Genomic DNA, 12,377 nt, shown 5'->3' with positions numbered 1-12,377 from the left:
GAGAAAGGGGAATAGGACAATCATACATCAGTGATGGAGCTTATCCTGCCGGGAAAGGGGAATGTCCCCACACTCCAGACACCACTCTTCTTTCTCTCACTCATCATCGATTTGGTGACCGTGGTCAGGAACATCCTCATCATAGTGGAAGGACTCCTTACTCTCACAGTGCACAGGAACCATGAAGGGAATGTGAAGGGAGCAAAAGAATATGGGTTTAATTTTTTTGCAGTCAGCAGTGTTCTCCCCAACTCTTCTTAAAAATAACTGCAGAATGCATATCCTTTCTCACAGATCCCCTTCCTGGAAAGTGCAGAAGACAAAAACGCCATATGGAAAAAACAGAAAGGAACAATGGGACATCATCATGGGAGTTCCTCCTGCTGGGAATGGGGAATGTCCCCTCACTCCAGACACCACTCTTCCTCCTCTCGCTCATCATCTACTTGTTGACTGTAGTTGGGAACATCCTCATCGTTGCGCTGGTGGTGGCAGATCGGCATCTGCACACCCCCATGTACTTCTTCCTGGGCAATCTGTCCTCCTTGGAGACCTGCTACAGCTCCACTGTTCTACCCCGGCTGCTGGCCAGCTTCCTAACTGGGGACAGGACCATCTCTGCTCATGGCTGTATTACACAGCTACATTTCTTTTGCTCTTTTGCAGTTAGTGAGTGCTACCTGCTGGCCATGATGTCCTACGATCGGTACTTGGCCATCTGCCAGCCCCTGCTCTACACCAGCCTCATGACCTGGAAGGTCTCTCTACAGCTGGCAGCAGTGTCTTGGCTAGTGGGATTCCTTACCTCTACAGTAGTCACTTCCTTCTTATCTCATTTAAGGTTCTGTGGCCCCAGTGCAATTGACCACTTCTTCTGTGATTTTATCCCATTGCTAGAGGTTGCCTGCAGTGACACCAATGTGGTCAGACTACTAGCTTCCATACTATCTCTCTTTAATCTAGTCTTCCCTTTCCTGTTCACCCTGGCCTCCTACGTGTGCATCATAGCAGCCATCCTGAGGATCCCGTCCAGCATGAGCAGGCAGAAGGCCTTCTCCACTTGCTCCTCTCACCTCATCGTTGTCACTGTTTTCTATGGCACCCTCATCATTGTCTACCTGATGCCCAGAACAGCCCCACTGAGGCAGCTCAACAAAGTCTTCTCCTTCTTCTACGCTGTCCTCACGCCCCTGCTCAATCCCCTCATCTACAGCCTGCGGAACAGGGAGGTCAGGGAAGCCCTGAAGAAAGCATTTAGGAAAGCTCTGGCCTGCATCCAGAGCTCATAGCAGTTGTACACTCCTGCGTACAAAACATTGCTGGTTCTGCAAAGTAGTAAAGTCAATGTGGAAAATAATATGCTGCGTACTAGATACCCCCTGAGAGGAACAGAGCACTGAGAATATTGGTGGAAAACAGAAGAGAAGGCAGTATAGATTTCCTTTAGCAATTAAATGTATGGTTAAGAAGAGACTGAGAATAATATTCCTTTCTTAGTGCTTCCTTTCCAGACAATAAATTGGTGTTGCTGTAGGTGGGAAAGGTTGCAATGTTGTCATTTTCTTTTTCTGTAGTGAGAGGGAATTCATGTGGGGTGAAATCTGAGAGAACAGGGAGGGAGATCGGGACCAGCAGTACTTTCCTGACTGCCAGTTCCTCAGATGGCAGCAATCTCCCTCTGCTGTGAACATTTGCAGGGTAGAGGTCAGTGCCTCAGCCCACAGCCCTCATTACTCTTCTGTCCAATGGAAACGCACATCCTGGTAGAGTTGCTCAAACACATGCTGGTGTCCCCTGTCATTTGTGACAGCCTTGAGTCTCCCAGACATCTGAGGATTCCTGGCAGATAGTGAGGGGAAATAGTGAAGGGACCTGCTGGGCCTGGTGCTGCAAGTGGATGCTGTAGGCACACCTCAGGGCATCTAAAAGGGCCTCAATGTCATGCATGGACATGTGAGGTGCCCATGGAGCTCAGGGGAGAAGGTGGGAGGTGGCTTATTCACCACAGCTGGGGCACCGAGAGACTGTGAGACTGTCTCAACACGAAGGCACCAGAGGGTGGCCTGTGTGTTAGATGAGCAGCTGCATCTGCTGAGGGCATCAGCTGGTGCAAACGCTTCTTCCTGAGGTCTTCAAGAGTGTGAATGTCTCCCTGAGAGAGCCAGGCCAGTGTGGGGGAAGTGTGTATGGGGCCCAGCCCAACACAGAGTGTAAAACCTGAACAACCACCAAAGGAATTGCCAAGAGAGCAACGGGCCTGAGCTGCCTTCAACCCACATATTCCTGCCTGGCAACTGGGGATGCCCAGCGTTGTGACGTGAGCGTAGTATAGAGACCGGGAATGGGGATCACACTGGGATTGGGATTGAACTGTATATTGCAACTGCTGTATTTTGCTGTATTTTGCGCTTGTACTGTGATTCCAGCACATTGCTGTATCACTCTGCTAAATCAAAAATCCCCTGGGGTAACATCAGGTATCTTCAAAGTAAACTTTTTTTATTGAATGTTGCACTCTCCGCGTGTGGAATAGCTAGAAGAACCTGGTCAGAGAGTGTTGGACTCTGACACTAGAGAGGCCAAGTGAGCCTGGTCCTCCCCTCCCTGCCCTCCATCCATCCCAGCTGGCAAACGGCCTGAACCCCTGATGCCAGCCGGGATTTTGGAGAGCTGACAAGCATCTTGGGATCCTTGGAGAAGCCAGACAAGAAGAAGCTATGGGATTACTGTGCTCTTCAAGGCCAGCTCATGCTGGCAGCAGAGCCTGGGGATCAGCCCCTGTATTGCCAAGCTGGACACCAGAGCCCCAGGAGCCCCAGGACTGTCCTGATGGCTGTGGGAGCTGCAGGTGCTCCCAGCCCCTGGGAGCTGTGCCACCTCGTTGCCTGCTGAGGGATGGGAGGCCAAACCTGGGCTCCGAAGGCTGCAACTCTGGTCCTTTGTGTGTTTGAAGAGGGGGCAAATGATTTTCAGGCGAGCCACAGGTTTGAAGTGTGAATGCCCCATGCAGAGCAGGCAGCCAGCCTGCAAGGGGGCAGGGGACCTCCTGGCCTCTCCAGGCACCTCCTGTCTGGTTATCAGCAGGTTTGAGGAGGCTGGAGGAAGCTTTACCACCGTCTCTGTTCAGCCATGTACCTTCAGCCCCATCCTGGCTGCACTGCATCACTGCCAGCATCTCCCTGTGGCCCAGCTGTGGGGAGAAAGAGGGGCAGGATGCAGGCAGCTGTGTTTGCACGTGCGGCCCCTGAAGGGCAGGAAACCCTGGCTCTGTTTCTAAGGCGAGAACACGGCTGGTCATGGCTGGGCAGAGCTTAGCCCAGAGCTGCTCTCTGCTTCTCAGTGCTGAGCTCACCGTGGCCGTGTGGGCCTTGGAGCATCCGTGTGCCCCAGCTCTGCCCCGGGGTTCAGGAATAAATACTCCTCTGCTGCTGGAGGACCTCAGGGCTGGCTGTGCCACCCCAGCTCCCGCTCCCCACATCCTTGTGCTCTCTGTGCGTGTCCTGTCTGCTGCCAGCCTCACCCTCCAGCCCCATCGCTCACCTCTCTGCACGCCTGTGCACCCAGAGCCTGTCCGCGAGCTGGGAGCAGGCATTCATCTCCCACTCTGTGGCCATCTCTACAATCCTCTGCCGGACACTTGCCGTTCTGGCCCTGAGGGGAGCTGCTCCCTCCTGCCTGAGCCGCTCTCCTCAGAGTGGGCACCTGGGGGCCCTGGCCAGGACAGGGACACGGTCACCATGGGGACACCAACCATCACAATGGCCTTGAGGGCATGATGTCACCTCCATCACAAAGCCCTGGTGGTCACCAAGGGGACTCCCAAGACCATGTCCTGACAGTCCTCAAGGGGACCCCCCCATCACAGTGCCTTGCTGCCCCCATGGGGATCCCCATCTCCATGTCTTTGCCTCCAGCCCTCCGAGCCTGCTTGAGAGCTGGTTTCTGGGGAAAAGGAAGAACCTTCCTCTCCCCAGCTCCGGGCTCCCCTGTGCCTTGCCGAGACCACCGCTCTCCTTGGCTCCTTGGCTCCCCCGGCACTCACAGCCCCTGGGAAGGTCCTCACAGATGTGCTGGCCCAGGCTCACCATGGGAGGGCCCGGTCTTGCAGGGCACCTCAGCAGAGGTCCTCGCGCACAGCCTGGGACAGCCCTGGGACACAAAGGTGTGCCCAGGTGTGGGGAGCCCATGGTGGCAGCTGCTGGGGGCAGAAGAGCATTTGGGGTTGCAGCACAGCTGTTTGTCAATCCCTGGGATGGCCAGCGAGGCCATCCAGAGCCAGGATGTCCACACACAGCTCTCGGTTTGACCCTCCACAGAGGCCAGGGAGGTGCTGCTGCACATAATGCCACAGCAGATGAGTTGACACTCATGTCGCTGTTGCTCTGGGGGGTGCCTGGGCAGCTAACCAGCCTGGGTAGAAACCCCATGTGGGTGCAGGGCACTGTCAGAGGAAGCTCCCAGCAGTGGGTGGGGGTAGGACACTTTTGGGGGAAGCTCAAAGTGGGCAGGGGGAGCAGAGCACTCTCAGAGATGGTCACAACAGTGACAGGTGTCCAGGGCTGTTCTTCAGAGGGAACTTGACAGGACACTGGACCAGGGGCCCAGAGTCATGGGGGCATCCATCCTTGGAGACAGTCGCACCTTGACGGCACCAGGCCCAGGGAAACCTGCTCTGTCAGCTCCACTTGCAGCAGGGGCTGGAGCAGAGACCTCCAGAAGCCCCTTGCCACCCCAGCGGCTCTGTGACTCTGGGAAGGGTTGAACGGGTTTCTCTGCAGCTCTCTCTGGCTTCACTGGCATTGCCCGCACTAGTCTTTCTCTTGAGATGGACCTGACCCAGTGAAACCCTGGGGGGAAAAGCTGTCCACACCCACCATGCTCACCCCAGACAGAGCTCACGTGTCCAGCTCCCTTTGACGGTCAGTCCCACCCTGCACTCCTTGCTCACCCAGTTTGGAAGGCCCCTGGCCAAGGGAGAAGCTGCTGGTTTTGCTGGGCCAGCAGGGCTCCTTCTGGTGCCATGTGTGTGTCTGGGGCAACATTCAGGAGGCTCGTCTGACTCCCCATGGTGGGGAGAGGCAGAAGGTCTGGCAGACGTGGTGTCTCTGCTCTTCTATCCCCTTTTGTCCTCCAGGGATACAGCCCCACAGCAGGGCACCCCAACGGCCTTCACTCTCACAAGGAGGCAGGGGTTGGGGGGCCCCAAGCACACGGGAAGGTGTTGAGGTGTCCTTGGGCTTGCAGGGTGTCCAGGGGGACACCAAGGGCATGAAGGTGACAAGGAGTTCAGTGGTGTCACTGAAGTCCATGCGGAGGAGGCAGGCGGGTGAGCGGGTTTGTTAGGACCTGCAGGAAATGACAAAGCCCAGCTTGGAGCAGTGAGGGCCTGGATGGACAAAAGAGGGAGAGGAGGTCAAGGCAACTTGGCTGGGATCATGATCATGAGGATGTTTTTGTTGCAGTGGTAAGGCCTGTCGGTGAAGATGGCCGAGGCTCGTCTGCCCCTCACGCTATCATCCCATGCTGCTCATCCACGTGGGCACCAAAGGCACTGCCCGGGGAGACCTGCAAAGCATCAAGCACAACTACCTGGCTCTGGGGGTGATAACTGGGGGATCTGGGACCCAGGTGGTTTTCTCTTCAATCTTGCTGGTAAGGACAAAGGGTTTGAGGAGATCAGGACAGATCCTGTGGGTGACCAACTGGTTGCACACCTGGTGTCAGCAAAAGGGTTTTGGTTTTATGACCATGGGGCCCTCTTTGCTTGGAAGACATTGGGTCAGGCTGACCAAGCAGGGCTAGAGCATCTTTGCTGACAGCCCAGCAAACGTGGTAAGGGGAGTGTTACACTGGGAATGAGAGGAGGGAGAGGATGACCAAGAGTCAAGCGAGGAAGTGGTGGACCAGGTTGGCAAGGAAAGGGTGCAGGGTGGCATAAACAGTCAGGACCCTGTAATCCACAAACCAGGGTTGAAGGGGGCCCACCCCAAGCGGATCCTCATAAACAAGGATGTGCCTACAGGAAAGCATTACAGGGGAAGCTCCCATAGCCTTCCTGAGAAATGAGCATGGCTGGTGCCTCTCTGAAGTGCCCGGACACTAATGCCTGCAGCATGGGGAGCCAACATGAGGCATGAGAGGTCTGTGTGCTGCTGCAGAGTTGTGATCTCATTGGGATCCCAGAGACGTGGTGGGATCGCTCAGAGGACTGGAGCTGTGAGGGATGGACACAGGCTCTTTAGGAAGGACAGGCGGGCAAGGCGAGGAGGGGGAGTTGCCCTTCATGAGGGAGAGCAGCTTGAATGAAGGGAGCTCTGCTTGGGATGGACGATGAGCCAGTCGAGAGCTTGTGGGTCAGGGCTGGTGGGCAGAGCAACATGGGTGGTGACATTGCGCTGGGCGTCAGCTACAGCCCCCTGATCAGGAAGAAGAAGCAGACGAGGCCTTCTTCAGACAACTGGAAGAAGCCTCACATTTGAAGCCCTGGTCCTCATGAGTGGGGACCTTAAGCACCCCCAGACTGGCTGGAGGGACAACACAGCAGGGACAAGCCATCCAGGAGGATTCTGGAGTACATTGACCACAACATCCTGACACAGGTGATCAAGGAGCTGATAAGGAAAGCAGATCTGCTGGCCATAAAATTCACAGGTGTGAGCTTTGTCTCCTAGAGATACAAGCCAGAGGAGCCACCTCCAGCCCCAGTTGATCCAAGAGCAGGACTGCAGGTGGCCAGATGTCATGAAATTCAGCAGAAATGACCATCTGCAGCCTTGTGTGTGACAGAAAAGCAGTTTTCCTTGTTCTAGGAGGAAACTGCTTTGAAGCAGTTCTTCTAGCCATCACCCCTGCTAGAGTAAGGAAAAGTGCATTGGTGCCCATTGGCCTCCAAGGCAGTTGTGCCTGTGCTGCCCCACCTCATGTGCTCACCTGGTTGCCCAGGTGTGATGTCACACTCTCTGATGTCACAGTTGCTGGTGACCACTGGAGGAGATGGTCATGCCCAGGCAGAGTCAGCTGTCTGCCTTCCCCTGCCTTTCAAGTCACACTTGCCCTTTGGGGCCTCCTCACCTGCCAGGTGTATTTGGGGAAAACCCCACCTGACCTGAGATTGAAGGAGACTGCATGATCCAGCCTCTGGTATGGAAAGAAATCTGAAGAAACCAAAGTCCCCGTCATCTGGAGACATCAGCCCCTGTGAAAGTAACTGTAAGTAGCACAGATGGTTGGAAAGGGGAAGTCTCGATGTAGGAGACACCTGTAGCTCTTTGAGATTGGAGGGCGTTTTCATATTTTCAGCATGCTTGGAAGGTGAAATTCTGTTCATAGTCCTCCTGGGACACATTCCCTGGGGCTGCAATCTAGGACAGCAGTGGTTTTCCTGTTGGAAACATCCCAATATTTGTGGAAGATAAATCTCACCTAGAAACCTAGAGTGGCTTCAGCTCTCACCCAGCAGCATCTCTAAGCTGGCAGAGGAGGTGGCCTTGGATGGTATTTATAAATCATGGCCTCGCTGCAGTCCTCCTCATGTGCAGACAATCCCCCAACCCCAGAATCCACTGCTTTGGGTCCTCACCATCTCTTGCAGCCTCCTCTGCCTGCTACCTTCCCCTGGGAGTTGTGCACCAAATACCTGGCCAGCTTTGTCCTCCTGCAGGTCTCCATATTCCAGCAGAGGGGAAAAGGCCAGTCTTGCACGGTCTCTCTTCTGCCCCAGACCCCAGCAGATCCCAGAGCATGGCTGTCTGCTGACCCCCATGTGGGACTCAGCCCGGGCTGGGGAGGGGTTGGGTTCTTGGACCACCCAGACTCTGGGGGTCGTTTAATAATACCTCAGCCCTTTCCATGTTCAAGGTCTCTGGTGCCAGCTCCAGCTGAGCTCTGGCTTTCCTCACTCCATCCCTGCGTGCATGGACAAGGTCTCCGTGCTCCCCCTGGGCAGCCCATCCCCCTTCCACCCTTGTGCACTTTCCCCCAGCACCCTGAACACTGGTGCTGCTGCCAGGGCAGAGGTGGAGGATCCTCTGGAGTGACTCTTCAGGGAGCTCCCCAGGGAAAAGTTGTGCCCAGGCCCAGCCTCAGGCCCAGCCCCAGTGGGGCAGAGGGGAGCTGCCCTCTCCTCACCCACCTTGGCAGTGCCAGCTTCACCTCAGCCCACTTCTAAACCGCTCCAGTGCAGCCCTGGAGGAGCTGGAGCTGCCTCAGGCCCTGGGGCAGTCTGGCAGCAGGAGGCTTTGACAAGGGCACGGCAGCAGTGGTGCGGAACAGGGGGAGGAGCAGGGAAATTAGGGCAAAGACCCCTGCCCTCGGCTGCACAGCCGAGGCACTGGACGGGTGATGCCTCTGTGGCCAGCCAGGCTCCAGGTTCGGGGTTGCGGGAACAAGAGAGAATTCAGGGAGAAAGATAGGGGGGCACACGGGAAAAACAGTACGTGGCAGTCAAAGCACATCACCCTTTTGCAACATGAGTAACGAACTAGCTGGTGAAGGCCAGACAGTTTGTTCCAGCTGCACGGCAGAGGAGGGAGCGATACGGAGGTATCACGGTCCGCCCCTGACCACAAAGGGTTGCATCCCAAAAAATAATTGCTGCTCACAGATTAACTGTTGACCTATAGTACCCCCAGCCTCATTATCCCTGCTTACCATATTAAAACACACGCCCTTTGCTGCATAATGATATGTAAATAAGGGGGGCATACCCCCAACAACCACACAAATGGCAATCTGGCCAATGAAGTATGTCTGCTGCACTTCCACATCCCACCTTCAGCAACTATAAAACAGCAGATAGCTCACTAAAGTTTTTGGAAGGGAAGAAAATTGAACCTCTGACCTGTTCACCGGAGATTGCTGACGAGCGAGCCTCCTTCTCCCCTCCCCCAAACAGGGACGCCTCTTTGGTAAGACTTGCGCCTCCGACAAACGTTGGACGTTACCCGGGAAAATATATTGTTAATGAAAACGCTTAATTGTTAGTTTGAGCTCATAGAAAGAAAATTTGTAGCAGCAAGTGCATTTATCAAGGGCAATTCCGAACCTGTTGTATCTGTCGCTTTAATAAAATCTTATTCTTTTTACTTTGCGAAACTGTCTCAGGGAAAATCCTCAAACGGGGGGGCTCTGGCAGGCAAACGTAAATTACAAAGATTCTTTTTACTTTGCGAAATTGACCCAGGGAAAGTCCTCAAACGGGGGGCTCTGGCAGGCAAACGTAAATTATAAAGATAAGGAAGGGCCTTCTGTCCCTCCCTTTCACGTGACAACAGGAACACTCTAGTCTGCAGGAAAGTCCATCAAGGCCTGGCCTGGGGCTGCCACAGATGAGCAGGGACTTTGTGATTTAGGACCTGAAAAGGCAGAAGGAAGTGCACAGAGGGTTGGAAGGGGAATGGGCTAACCAGGAAGAAGACACAGCCATTGCCTGTGGTGGGAGGGATGGAGTTAGGCAAGCCAAAGCTCAGCTGGAGGTGGAGTTGGAGGTGTAACTGGGAAGGAATGGGGAAGGTAACCAGAAGCGCTTGTGCAAGTACATGGGCAGCACAAGGAAGGCAGGCAGAGAAGGAAAATGTGGTCTCCCTGCTCAGTGGGGCAGGGGACGTAGTGACAAAGACAGGGGAAAGGCTGAGGAGCTCATTGCCTCTTTTACCTGGTCTTTTACTGGTATTGTCTACTGCAGGGCCTCCCTGGCCCACGAGTCCTTTGGCAGCATCTGTGTTAGAAAAGCCTCACCCATGGCAGAGGAAGATGCAGCTGGGGAGGAACTTTTGTTCCAGTGGGCACACACAAGTCCATGGAACCAGACAGGAAGCACCCCAGGGTGCAGGGAGAGGTGCCTGGAGCCATTGCAACACTGCTGTTGGTCATCTTTTAAAAGTCAGGGTAATCAGGGAGGTTCCTGATGACTGGGAAAAGGCAGACATTGCACCCATTTTCCAGAAGGGCAAGAGGGAGGATCTGGGCAACGACAGGCTGGTCCTCTTCATCTCAGTCCCTGGAAAGGGGATGGAGCAAATCCTCCTGGAAACCATCTCCAAGCCTATGAAGGACAAGGCCTGGAAGAGGCAGCATGGGTTGACCAAAGGGAAATGGAAACCATGCCTGAGCAACCTGATTGCCTTCTGCCATCAGATGAATGCCTGCGTGCACAAGGGGAAAGCAGGGGATTTTGTGAACCTTCCCTTTAGCAAGGCCTTTGACACAGTCTCAAGTGCTGTGATTCAGTGAACCGTTTCCTGGAGAGCTCTGTAAAGAGAGAAGAGGCAGAGGAAGAAGAAAGGAGAGAGAAGCAGAAGAAGAGATCTGAAACATGTCCATTTAAATAAAGTAGTTCCTCAGAACAAAGTTTCTCCATGCAGAGGATTGCCAGCAAATGTATTTTGATGAAGAATGTATCTCTCTCTATATATATTTACACTCACATACACAGACTAATTCCTGTAGTGCATGAACATGGCGCTGCCAAATAATAAGAAAGAAAAAAATATTTGGCAATGGTAAAAACTGTGTGAAGTTTTGGAAATGAGGATTTTTTTGTCAGTTATTGCATTGAAGATGTTTTAGGGACTCCTTTAAAACATTGCTTTAACATGGGTATGTTGAGATTTGTGCAAATTTGACCACCCAAAAATAGAGCATTTCCTTAAAGCTGGTCACGCTGCTTTCCTCACCAGTAGAGAGAGCCCGACACCTCAGAGTGCGACGTGCTCTGTGCAAAGAGTGAGGAGTGGCACGGACAGCCGTGGGCAGGGGGTGGTCTTCTGAGCACCGGGCTCTGTGTGACACACAACAATATCCTGTTTAGTGGTGTAGGCCTGATTATAACAGAAAAGTTTAGAAAAGGATATTAAAAATGAAACAAGAAAGAAATTAAGACAAAGATTGAAAGCAAAGAAACGCTTTGTTATACTTTCCAGCTTTTCTTTTTCTTTTTCTCTTTTCTTTTCTTTTCTTTTCTTTTCTTTTCTTTTCTTTTCTTTTCTTTTCTTTTCTTTTCTTTTTTTCTGTTCTCTTTGTCTTTCTTGCTTTGTTTTGTTTTAGTATACTAGTATCCTGGGGAGATTATGCATCCCCTATGAAAAGGGAAGAGATTTTCAGAACTGGTGTGGGATGCAGTCACAGGGTCATGGAGGGCTGGTGCCATTGCAGGTGCCCTGGTCCTCTCTGCCCAGCCTCCATCTGCAGCTCCGAGGGGCTCTGGTCTCCCGCAGGTCCCCTGTGTGAGCTGCCAGGCCCAGGCAGGTGCCTCAGAGACACTGGGGCCTCTCCCAGTGCCACTGGGTGCTTGTGGTTGGACACCTGAGCTCTGCCTGGAAAGGTGAAGAACTGTCTCAACATTAAAAAAACAAATCAATGAGAACATTTTCATCAGCTGAAATGACTGAATAATTTTAAAAGAAGTCGTATTTTGCCATGATGACGTAATGGAAATTTTGAGGAAGAGCATGAATCTCAGGAGAAGAAATGTTGATCTGCCCCTTAACTTGTGTTACCACTGCTCTGTCTGTTATGCTGTGGACGTAGTCTCGGTGATCTCTCACATGTTTCCACATCCCTGATTAAACTGATCGTTTCTAAAGTCAACTGTCTGTCAGATAATCTGGGCATATGCACCTTCCATAGTTTTCTAGTCTTCATCCTCCCCTTACTCTTTATCAGTCAGATACCTCTCAACATTGCAGTTGCTGCTTTAAGCTTCAGGAAGTCTAAAACTTGCCTCCTCTTTCAGCAGTCTAATTGTCTCTTCAACCAACTCCTGCACTGTGTGTCTATCCAGCCTTTCCTATCTATTTGTCAAGAACCTTTCAAGGAAGGTTATTCCTTGTAGACCGTGGACCTCACTGGAGGCACCTTGGACTTGACATACACTTGAGGAGTGCATTTTACTTCTTAGGACACTGGATCATGTTCATTTTTGTTTGATCACAATGAAGACAAATCCTTCTGTGCCTGTTTGCAGCTAGTTGTCTAAGGAAAGCAGGTGGGAATTGGTGCCCATGAGCTGTAACATTCAGCTGCAGCCTTGAGTGGCAAAAGGTTCGATTTGAACAAGAGCGATCAAAGTCCCCAGTGGCTGATGAGAGAAGTGGCAGGGCTGGGAAGGTGGGGAGGAATACTTTCCATGGATGTCTGACCTCGAGGATGGTGCTTTTCCTACGTGTCCAGACCTCATTAGGAGACACAGGGATATCACCCTAGTTTGTAAGCTGAAAAATAAGGAAAACTTTGAAAGCAGAAATCCTTTTTTTTTTTGATGCTCATTGAAATCTTCCTCTTGTAAATTCACTGCTGAAACGTCTCCAATTAGCCACAGCACAAGAATTGAAGAGCTGAAGAAAATTATGGGGAGAGGCATGGCTCCTTAGGGATTTTTG

At 52.6% G+C, this 12,377-nt stretch overlaps 1 protein-coding gene across 1 annotated transcript; it reads left to right on the top strand.

The window, feature by feature from the left end:
* The first annotated feature begins 332 nt into the window (after positions 1-332).
* On the top strand, positions 333-1,289 carry LOC106489198 (olfactory receptor 5AP2-like). The gene has a single exon (XM_013948334.2). It carries the CDS (start codon positions 333-335, stop codon positions 1,287-1,289), a length of 957 nt encoding a protein of 318 aa, XP_013803788.2.
* The last annotated feature ends 11,088 nt before the right edge of the window (positions 1,290-12,377 follow it).

The sequence above is a fragment of the Apteryx mantelli genome, unplaced genomic scaffold (genome assembly GCF_036417845.1).
Source record: "Apteryx mantelli isolate bAptMan1 unplaced genomic scaffold, bAptMan1.hap1 HAP1_SCAFFOLD_20, whole genome shotgun sequence".
Lineage (NCBI taxonomy): Eukaryota > Metazoa > Chordata > Aves > Apterygiformes > Apterygidae > Apteryx > Apteryx mantelli.
Note: the sequence above shows the minus strand (reverse complement) of the source record. Positions and strands in the feature narration are given on the sequence as shown.

What these genes read in the sequence shown, in the direction of transcription:
- LOC106489198 (XM_013948334.2), top strand. Translation starts at nt 333, where the DNA reads ATGGAAAAAACAGAAAGGAACAATGGGACATCATCATGGGAGTTCCTC.